The sequence below is a fragment of the Melanerpes formicivorus genome, unplaced genomic scaffold (genome assembly GCF_026170545.1).
Source record: "Melanerpes formicivorus ecotype bairdi unplaced genomic scaffold, bMelFor1.0.p_v2 SCAF_7, whole genome shotgun sequence".
Taxonomy (NCBI): domain Eukaryota; kingdom Metazoa; phylum Chordata; class Aves; order Piciformes; family Picidae; genus Melanerpes; species Melanerpes formicivorus.
This window is the reverse complement of record NW_027142359.1, coordinates 26,963,297-26,973,893: the sequence shown is the minus strand read 5'-3', so window position 1 is coordinate 26,973,893 and position 10,597 is coordinate 26,963,297. Positions and strand designations below refer to the sequence as shown.

The 10,597-nt window shown below is 58.4% G+C and overlaps 1 protein-coding gene across 1 annotated transcript; it reads right to left on the bottom strand.

Moving 5' to 3' along the window:
- Window positions 1-6,151: 6,151 nt before the first annotated feature.
- Window positions 6,152-9,831, bottom strand: KLF17 (KLF transcription factor 17). Its single transcript, XM_068141565.1, has 3 exons — window positions 9,615-9,831; window positions 8,362-9,364; window positions 6,152-7,543 (listed from the first exon to the last, which is right to left on the bottom strand). The coding sequence occupies exons 1-3, from the start codon at window positions 9,705-9,707 to the stop codon at window positions 7,368-7,370; spliced, it is 1,272 nt and encodes a 423-aa protein (XP_067997666.1). The 5' UTR covers window positions 9,708-9,831; the 3' UTR covers window positions 6,152-7,367.
- Between the last annotated feature and the right edge of the window lie 766 nt (window positions 9,832-10,597).

The following is a 10,597-nucleotide window of genomic DNA, read 5'->3' as shown; positions in this document are numbered from 1 at the left end:
AGGAGTTTTCCCAGCTCCATGCTGAGTCCTGAGACGCTCATTCATGACTGTCACACCCTGCTGCTCTTCACGCCAGCCTATGTCAGTCTCACCAGTGGCAAGCCAGCCGTGCCAGGTGGCTGCCAGCCAGGCAGGCACTGAACCATGTGGCACGTTCAGGCTGCCTGTCCTGGCTTCATTTTACAGAGTATGCTCCTCACCTTCACACTTGGCAGGAAAACCCTCCCAAAGCACTCCAGAACTGCAGCGTTTACCTGAAGCCACAGGCAGCAAGGAGTGAAAGCCTTGTTAACAGGACTGTCCTTCCTGCTCTTCCCTGCAGGAGGAAAAGAAAGGGGAAGCAGGGAAGGGGGAGGAAACAGCAGGGTGGACCCAGGAGGGCCGTTGAGAAATCACCTTCCTACTGCATTGAGGCAGGAGTAAGGCTGGCTGGCAGAGGTTTGTCTGAAGCAGGAGGTTTGTCTGAAGCAGAAGGTTTCAGCTGAGGACACGAAAGTCCACAGGGATCTGACAGCCACCCCAGATAGCCTGGGAGTTGGGGTGTCTCTGAGTGATCTCCTGTCCTATGCAGCAGCCCCAAATGAGCCGAACCTCATTGCACCAGGGTGATGCACTCAGCCCCTCAATGCCAGCCAGGCTGTGCTCAACTTACTGCTGGCCCCATCCCGCTAGCAATTCCTTTCCACAGGAACTAGCACATCACCTCCACACCAGTGCTCAGCGAGTGCCAGTGTGTCCCAACAGGAACTGGCAACACCCCCAGAGCAACATCTCTTATCCCCGGGAATCGTTTAAGCTCTTTTCTGCCCCCTCCCATACTGCCAAGGACAACTTTTAGCATCCTGTCCCTTCCTTCCTCAAGGACAAAGCTGATCCCAATGTTTCTCCTGTCCTGCCCCTTTGCTCTGGGCTCTGCCACATCCACCCAAGTCCTCCTCCATCATCCTGTGTGGCCATGCCTAACAATTTCTAGATCGTTTCCTTCAGCTGTCCTCAAAGTGGACTCCATGGTCCCCTCGAGGTGGATCTGCAGAGGGAGACAGGGCTCTCCCAGTGCTGCCTTCCTCTGCCTTTGCAGTCTCTCCCTTGCTCTGCCAGCCTGGCAAGCCTGGAGCTGCTGCTCTAGGAAAAGCTTCATAAGACCAGAGAAAGATGAGCTCCCTTTCTGCCCCTCACGGGCAGGTCAGTCACGGTCTGTTCACACTGACAAACATCATTTATAGAGAAAACAAGCAGTCCCAAAATAAAATCCAGAGACAGGTGGCCACTTGCTGTCCTTGGGTTTTGATTATATCTCCCACTTTTAAGCCTGTCCTGTCCTGACCTGCCCCAGTGCAGGCTGATCAATTCACTCCTCCTCAACAAGCTAAATCTGCAGCATGTTTTGAGCTCCTCTCCCCAGGGCAGCAGCTTTTTAACCCCATGAAAAGTGGAGACTGTTGGCAGCTGGGCTGCATCATTCCCAGACCACCTCCTCCACACTTCTCTGAGCCTGGGGATCACTGCAGGGCTTCACCCCACCAGATGTGTGGACCTGATTATCTGGGTGCTTCTGCTAATCTGATCAGTGCTGGAGCAAACAGCACTGCTTTCAGAGGGACCCAGAGATGTTACTGGCTGGAAGCTGCTGCATCCCAGATCTCACATAGCCTTCAAAGAGCAAATGGGCACAGCTGGAGACCTTGGTCAGCCTGCACAGACTTGGTCCATCCTTGAGAGCCCTGCATAGGGTCATGTGCCCAGTTCAATCATCTCCCTGGACCACCAGGGCTGTGCCTTGCCAGGGCAAGCACAGGGAAATGCAACGGGTCAGGGAGAGACAGCACTGCTGGATAGCTCTGTACTTCTGTGCTCTGGGGAGCTGGCATGGGGGAAAGCAGGTCGAGGGAGGTGATCCTCCCCCTCTACTCAGCTCTGGTGAGACCCCACCTGGAGTACTGTGTCCAGTTCTGGAGCCCCTATTACAAGAGGGATGTGGAGGTGCTGGAACGTGTCCAGAGAAGGGCCACGAGGATGATCAGAGGGCTGGAGCACCTCTCCTATGAGGACAGACTGAAGGAGTTGGGGCTGTTCAGTCTGCAGAAGAGAAGGCTCTGAGGTGACCTAATTGTAGCCTTCCAGTATCTGAAGAGGGCCTACAAGAAGGCTGGGGAGGGACTTCTCAGGATCTCAGGTAGTGATAGGACTAGGGGGAATGGAATGAAGCTGGAGGTGGGGAGAGTCAGGCTGGATGTGAGGAGGAGGTTCTTCACCATGAGAGTGGTGAAACCCTGGAATGGGTTGTCCAGGGAGGTGGTCGAGGCCCCATCCCTGGAGGTGTTTAAGACCAGGCTGGATGAGGCTCTGGCCAGCCTGATCTAGTGTGGGGTGTCCCTGCCCATGGCAGGGAGGTTGGAACTAGCTGATCCTTGTGGTCCCTTCCAACCCTGACTGATTCTATGATACTATGAAAATGACACTGTGCTGTCACTGCAACCCCATCATTCACCTCCTGCTGTCCTGGAAGCACAAAGTGCCAAGCCTGGATGACCTTATTGTCACCGGATAACTGGGAGAGGGGTGTCTCCCGACATTTAGCCCTGGCAGGAAGGTAGTGCCTGCCTCCTCCAGGCCAGCTGCCCATCCACCCCTCAGTCCTGGGGGAAGGATGCACATCATGCCTTCTGCCTGTGCTCTGGCTGCCAAGCGTGGCCAAAGGTGGACCCAGGCCAGAGATGTATGTCCCTCCAGCCTGGGGCTCAAGGCGTGTGTGTCTCCCGGCCTGGCACCAGCGGAGGAGGACAAGTGCAAACATTGCGGCCAGTGGGGTGGGAAGAGGTTATCTGGGGCCCGGCAGTGGAAAAACTCTCAGTGTGTGACTAAGGCATGATAGGACCAGGTGTGGGTCCAGGCATGGCAAGCTAGCTGGGGAGTTATCGCTTCCCCATGGGTTCAGGTGCCTAAAGCCAAATGTTTCCTAAGGGTGCGGTGACAGCCACAGCCCCGTTATCACGGCGCCTGGCCCACCCCAAGAGGCAGAGATGGGGGGGCAGGCTGCTTGACCTTCCCTTTGTGCCATGGATGGGACACTTCCCACTCTTTCACCAGGACTGGGGACACCAGCCCTTGTAGTCCTTCACCAGGGACACCTTGGCCCTGAAAACCAAAACTCCCACCTCACATTCTGGCAAGGGAGGATCTATGTCAGTGACTTTTAGCCCCCCCAGACTGTCCCTCCCACCTTCAGCACCCTCATTTCCTCCCCAGCTCTGTGCTGTCCCCGTGGACTGCAGCAATCCCGTGGTCAAGCCCTGGGCAAGAAGCCCTCCCAGATCTGCAGCCCCCTTTCTCCCCACAGCCCAACAACCCTGGGACAGCTCCATAGGGCCTGTTGGCTGCAGTATGAGGGAACCTCATGAGATGGGTTATCTTCAGAAGACAGAAACCTGGTCAAGCTGCAATTTCACCTCCACTCCAGCTATGAAACCCCCAAGGCCTTGCTCCTGCTGGCAGGTGACTGCATGGTGCCAGGCCATGCTGTGGCCATGACTCACCCCTCTATTAGGAGGTGTTTCTCCATGCCTTGCTTCTTCCCTTCCCTGCTTGACTCCATGCTGTGATGCTTTGGCTGCACTCTTAAGCCATGGGGCTGCACTAGATTTACAGCATCACCCACCACAACAGTTCCTGGAGGCCTTTTTGCCAGAAGGCAACCAAGGGGAGAAAGAAAGGCCAGGCAAGTAGTGGGGAGATATGGCCAGGAGAGACATCTTCACAGCCTTGGTGTGGTCACAGTGGTGTGAGCACTGCGACATTGCCCTGCCAGCTAGCTTTCCTTCCACACCATCCCTGCAGCAAGCCAGTATGTGATCTGGAACACCAGGACTTACCCCAGGCTGACAGCCAGAGACCCAGGGGTTGTACACAGGTAAATCAGCTCTTCAGACACCAGTCTGGCTTCTCCATAGCATTCCCTTTCTCCAACACAGCCACCACCCTGGACACACTACTAGTGCCATGTCTCCTGCAAAGCACTATCCCACCTGGTTGATTAGCACATTTTGGGGCCCTGCTAGGCTGAGGCAAAGGGCTTTCCAGCTGACACAAACCACAAGCAGGGATTGCACCTCAGCCCTGCCTTCCTCAGTGCTGCCAAAGGTGTTTTCTTGCTACTCTCATGGCTTTGCAGGGCAGGTTTTGCTGGGGACAGGACTGGGCTCCCTCCTCCAACAAACAGTGTGTCTTGGCTCAGGCAATTGGAAGAGGGTGGTTTTTATTAACAACAAATTAACTGTAATTGCCTTTTCCACTACAGCTGTTCCTCACTCAGGTGAGGTTCCCAGCCATGCCAGTCCAAGCAACTGCCATGCCTCATCATGTGCCCGAAGGAGTGCCCAGGGAAGCAAACCCAGAGCAACTCTGCCCAGAAAAGGAGCCAAAGCACCTTCCCCTGCTCATGCCTCCATGTAAGGCAGCAGCAACAGCAGCAGAGCTGGACCTTGCTCCCGCCCTTGTGCAGCGATGATGAAAGGTGAGGAAGAACTGGTTTGTGCTCTGAGCTCAGAGCTGAACCTCAAAACAGCCGCGGACCGTCACCCCAGCTCCCAGGATGCTTAGGGAGGACAGGACAGCAGAGCCAGCCTTTCCAGTGGGACAGGATGGTTGGAGAAATTCATCGTTCCCCTGGAAATAAAAATAATAATCATAATAAAAACACAAAGCCAGAGATTACTTATATGCACACAAACACGCAGGCACGCACTCTCTCCCCATCTGGCTTTGCCAGCCTGACTCATCGCTAATTCAAACAGCCCACACCTTTCCCTCTCCCTCTATGTGACGTTCTGAACAAGTCTCTGGGGAAGAGGCAGCAGTTTTGCTCTGGTTACCCTGCCAGCATTGGGCACTGGCCCATGGGTACTGGGGGTCCCAGGAACAAGACACCCCCTGTACCCTATCATAGAGGTCACCCGTGTCCCAGCATAGTCACCCACACACAGGCACTTCTCAGAAACTGGGGCAAATGCAGGGTGGAGGCAGCTATGGAAAGGACAAGTGATTGAGCCTAGTGGATCTGTGACACCTGCGGATGCAGTACCATGCCCAGGCCCACAGGCACAACACAACATCCCAGTATGCTGCCACCCTGCCTGGAGACACCCACACTTTCGTACCTGCTCAGGGCAGACCCCAAGGCTAAGTACTGGGCCCAGGGCATGGAGTCCAACCCCAAAACACTGACTACCCCTCAAGGGGTCATCAGCCCCACTTTTCTGTTCCCATCTTTTTCCAGCTTAACTCTCCACAAATGCAAGTAGGAAACAGGGAAGGAGTGGGATCAGCCCTGCCTGTCCTGGCAGCGCAGCTCATCCCATTTCATCCTATTTCAACTTACGAGGCAAGGAGCCCCAGGGCATCTCCCAGCTAGGCCAGGCACCAGGGGCTATGGAAGTGAGCACAGGAGGAGGAAGCCACCACCAGCACCACTCTGGGCCAGGACACCACACAGGCTGTACAGCAGGCTCCCTGCACTGCCAGCAAGGTGTCAGGTCCAGACAAGCCCCAACCTTCAGAGGGATGCGTGCATCACGGGTAATCAGCCGTGGGAGGGAGGGATAGAGCCAGACCTGCTTGCTGAGCTCAGGACCTGCCAGCACGCTTGTGCTGAGTCACACCTATTAACACAGGGAAGCCTCAGCACCTGAACCCCACCAAACTGCTGGGCCACTCCGAGGACAACAGCAGGAACAGAACACAGGACCAGGAGGCTGCCGCAGACCTCCAAGTTGTGACCACAGGGCAGGTGCCATAGAGCTCCAGCTGAGAGTGACAGCACGACAGGGCTGCTTAGGAAGCTAGGATCAGTGAGGCTGCAGGTAGAGTTTCGGCTGCCATTCCCCTCAGGGATGACTCACCGCGGGACCAGTCACGCCATCCCAGAACCATAATTGCCCCATCTACAGATTAGGGAAACTGAGGCACGGGGAAGTGGGGTGACTCAAGAGCTGTTGCACAGGAGATGCTACTCGGATGCCGAGGCTTGGGCGTTCCCCATCGATCCTCCACAGCTAACTTAAGCAGAAATGAACATCGATGTAAATATTTACGGACAGCAAGCCCAGCCTCACCCTCTCCTCTTAGAAGCAAGCTTTAAAGTAAACTCTTCTGGCTCTTTCATGTTTACACCTTGTTTATTTATTATACAGCAGATCACAATATTTCAACAGTTTGCATATAAAGAAAAGTAACATTTCAGAGTGCAAGAGACCTAACGTGCCCAAGCAGAGAAATGTTAATTAACAATATACACAGACGGGAACAGTGCACTTCCCAAAGCCGAGACTCATCTGTGTTCCCAGCTGGAAGAAAAATATATATTAAAAAAAAAAAAACCAGAAACATTATATATTACTGCTTTGTTTAATTTACAACTTGCTTTGCAGAAGCTGCACATAAAAAGACTCATTTTCTTTTGAGTTTTCTTTTCTTTTCCCTCCCTCCCTCCCCCCTCTACAAAAGTTTCAAGTATAGCAGAGACCTGGGCATTCATAGCTGGACTCACTGTCCTTTTACACACTAAATTAAAAAGCAGCATGGGGAAGGCAGCTGCAGCAGTACCTGGTGTCATCCTGAGGGGAAGAACAAAACCAACAAAAGCAGATGAGAGCCAAGAGTGCCGTTTTAGGCTCCCTAGGGAAAAAAAAAACTGTGGGAATGGCCAGGACTGGACTGTCCAGCAGGGTCCCAGGCTGGCAGCAGGATCATTCCCACTCCCTGTGCAAGGTGAGCAGTACTGCCAACCTCTGCAAACCTTTATAGCCACTAGCTACAATCAAGTCCCGCCCTTGCCCCATCCACTTGGGGCTTTTGGGTTGGGAAGTTTGTTCTGATGGCCACAACCAAGATGACCAGCAATCCATTTCCCGGTGCCAAAACCTGGCCAGAGTCAGCCACCACAGTTCCTGGAGCCAGGAAACTGCCAGGATTTGTGGTGAAAAGATTAAGCTGATGCCAAATACAAGCCAGGAACTCTGCGGTCAGATCCCTGCTGCACCAGCACCTCCACTGCCTACCCCACCCCCTCCATTCACCGGATGCCTGGCTGGTGGAGGTGGGGGGGACGACTCCTCAGGCACAGGTAGCTGAGTGGTGACACCTGGGCAGGGGGTGGAGACACTTCTTGCAGCTTTGCTCCCCATCTACACCCCAGAGAAGCCCTTTCCCACCACTCGGCTGGGGCCAGCTCTCACAGCAAGGACAGGAGAAGAAAAGTAGTTATCAGCTACAAGCGGAGAGGGCTGGGCGGCAGGGCTGCTTCCCCAGTGCCGCAACGCTATTTACATCATGAGCTGGCTCCGGGGACACCAATTCTGGCCGCGGCCCACCGCTCACATGTGCCGCTTCATATGGAGGGCGAGGTGGTCGGAGCGGGAGAAAGCCCGCTCGCAGAGGTGGCACTGGAAGGGCCGGTGCCCTGTGTGCTTGCGGTAGTGGCGGGTCAGCTCATCAGAGCGAGCAAATTTCCAGCCACAGCCTTCCCAGGTGCAGTGGTAGGGCTTCTCACCTGCAGAGGAGAGGGAGTGTCAGTGGGCTTGAAGGTCCCCCATCCTTCTTGTGCCTTCACCCTGGTGTTCCCCTGCCCAGCACTCCCTTTTTCGGAGAGATCCCTGCCTACCACCCCTAGGAGAAGAGAGAGCTGTTGTGCGCTCATGCCCAGCACACCTCTGCCTGCCCTACCTTTCCATTTGTCCCCGTCTCCCTGCCCTCCCCCATGTGCTCCACTGTCCCATGTGTCCTGCATTGGGCTCCTGCTCCGGGCACCCTTGCCCTACTGAAGCTATCCTTTATATGCCCGTGCTCCACTTCGAACTGTAGCTGCTCCCCCGTCCCTCCCTGTCGTTGTGCCGCACCACGTGCCTCTTCTAGTTCTGACGGGGCGCTCACCATACGCCCCCAGTCCGTATCCCGACTCCATTCACCCCAAGCCCAGCTGAGCGGTTTCTCCACGTGCCCCCACATATTGCCCCTTCAGGCACCCCTGGACCTTGAGGCGGGGCAGAGTATCATGGGGTATGGCCCCGCTGTATGCCTTACTCCCCGTGTCCCCCTGCCCGACGCCGCCACCGCGGTCCTTCTGAGCGCTCCGGGGACATCCTCACTAGCAACCTGCCCCACACGCAGAAGTGCAGCCCCGCGCTGGCTGTAGGGTCTTTCCGGGTATCCTCACCCACCCTCAACATAAGGGACTTCCCCATGCACCTCCTACTGGGCCGCGGAGGTGAGTTCTTCATGCATGCCAGGTGCCCCTCCGCAAGCCCAGGAGCTCGCGGGTGTCACGGCGCGTCCCTCTACCATCCGCGCATCCCCCTGGCGCGCCCTTACCAGTGTGGGTTCGCATGTGCGCCTTGAGGTGGGAGCTCTTGGTGTAGGTCTTGCCGCAGCCCGGGTATTCACAGTTGTGCGTGGCGGTCCGCTTGCGCGCCCACGAGCGGCGGCCGCGCTTGGGCTTGCAGTCCTCGGGGGCGGCCCCCGCTGGGAAGTACTCCAGCACCGGGGAGTTGGGCGGCGTGACCAGCAGCCCGGGTAGCCCCGCCGGGCCCGGGCCCGGGCCCGGCCCCTTCAGGGGCTCCCTAAAAACACTGAAGTGTCCATGAAACTGCGGCGGTTGCGGGGCAAAGTGGGGCGCGTAGCGGTGCGGGGCCACAGTGTAATGGGGCGGCAGGTCGGCCAGGAGGTGGGGATCAGCGCCGGGCAGTGGCTCCTCGGGGGGCCCTAGGCGACCGTGGGCAAAGCCCGGGTAGGGCAGTGGTGGCCCTGGAACCGGTCCCGGCCCAGGACCCGGTGCCATGCGTGGCTTGTGCTCTCCGCCGCTCGGCCCCAGATATTCGGCAGTGGGCAGCCCCAGCATGCAGGCGCGCTCCTCCGGCTGCTCCTTCTTGATGCGGAGCCCGAAAGGCTGCGCGGCGTCCAGTGGCAGCGGGCGGGCCAGGGCCGGGTGCAGGGGCGGGTGGTGATGGGGTGGGTGGTGCGGAGGGGGCCCGCCGGGCACCCGCAGCTCTGTGTACTCCCTCCGTTGCAGGTCGCAGTGGCCCGGCAGGTCCGGGGTGAGCAGCTCAGCCACGTAGCTGTGGCCCTGACCCTCAGGGTAAGGCGCCGGGAACTTGCCCGGCGTAGGGTAGGAGCCGTCGCTGTCGTAGGTGGTGCCACAACTCTCGGGGGTTTCGGGCAAGGGGTAGTTGGAACCGGGTGCGGGCGGCCCTTGCCCGCCGCTGCTAGTGTGTGCCAGAATGAAGTCCAAGTCTACGAACTTGCCCAAGTCGTCCTCCTCCCGCTTGACAGCGGCGGTGGCAGCGCCGTCGGCAGCGCCGTCCTGCTGCAGCATCCTCTGCGGGGAAGAGGGGCGTCAGGACCGGCAGGGGAGCCTGCAGCTCGGGCACCGCGCTTCGTGCCTCCTGTTCGGGGCGGTGGCTCCCCCCAACCCGTCCGACGGGTCCGCGCCTCTTCGGCTGCGCCCTCCGACGGCGGGAGGGGGCCCGCCCCCAACAGCCGGGCTGAGCCTCAACCTGGGACGCTCTGCCTCGAACCGCCACCCCCCTTTGCCGCCCTCCCTCCCTTCCCGGTTGCCCAGTGCTTACGTGGAGCATATCGGCGGGTCGCTCTTCCAGCGGCAGCAGGTTGGCAAAAGTGGATATGGAAGGCAGGGCACTCTCGTCCACGGCCGCCGCCATGGCGGGCCGGGAGGGGGAAGCGGGACCGGGGCGAGCTGGGGGGAGCACGGTGCGCGGAGCCCAGCCCGGCTCCGCTCCGCTCCCCGCGGCGGCAGCGCTGCTCTGCGCCGCCCCGCGCTCCTAAGCTGTTAACAGCATGGCTGCGCCCCCATTGGCCCAGCCGACATTGATACTCACCGCCGCCGCCTTCCATTGGCTCTCCTCTCTCCCGAGCCACGCCCCCTCCCGTGGGGCTGCCCCGACGGGCGGGGGTCGGCGGCCGTCTCTGCCCCGACGACGTTCCGCTGCCCGCCTGCCTGCTGCGCCGCTGGCCCGGGTCAGAGAACCATCGCTCCATGACGGACAGCGGGAGAAAGGGGAAAGGGTACTGATGTGGATCGCAAAGCCAGGGGTCCCCCCTGCCCTTCTGTCCCCACGATGTGAGTGGGGCAGTGGTGTCCTGATGCCTTGCCCCACACTGAGAGAGAGGAAATGGAGTGTAGGTCGTAAATGCAGGTCCTTCGGTACCCTGTCCCGAGTGGGGCCAGGGAAACGACCGTGTTGCGTGGCAGCGTGCTGGGGAGGTCAGGTCTGGTGATAAAGGTGAGAGCATGGGGCACAGTGCTTGCCCTGGGGGACACCAAGCGCATCAGCAAGCAAAGATGCCATCACAAGAGACCACTATCACCTAGGGTGCTAGGCTGGGATGGCTGAGCGTTGGTGCCCCCGCACCACTCGTTTCATGTAGCAGCACCCATGAGGCCATGTCTCCCCCGTGCCGGTGCTGTCGGTGAAGCAATCAGCAGCTCAGAGCACACCAGCTCCCATCTGCCTGCACGCAGAGTGCGTGTGTGAGCAGAGATAACTGCCCAGCAGACCCTGCCAGGGGGCTGGCGCCCTGCCTGCATCTC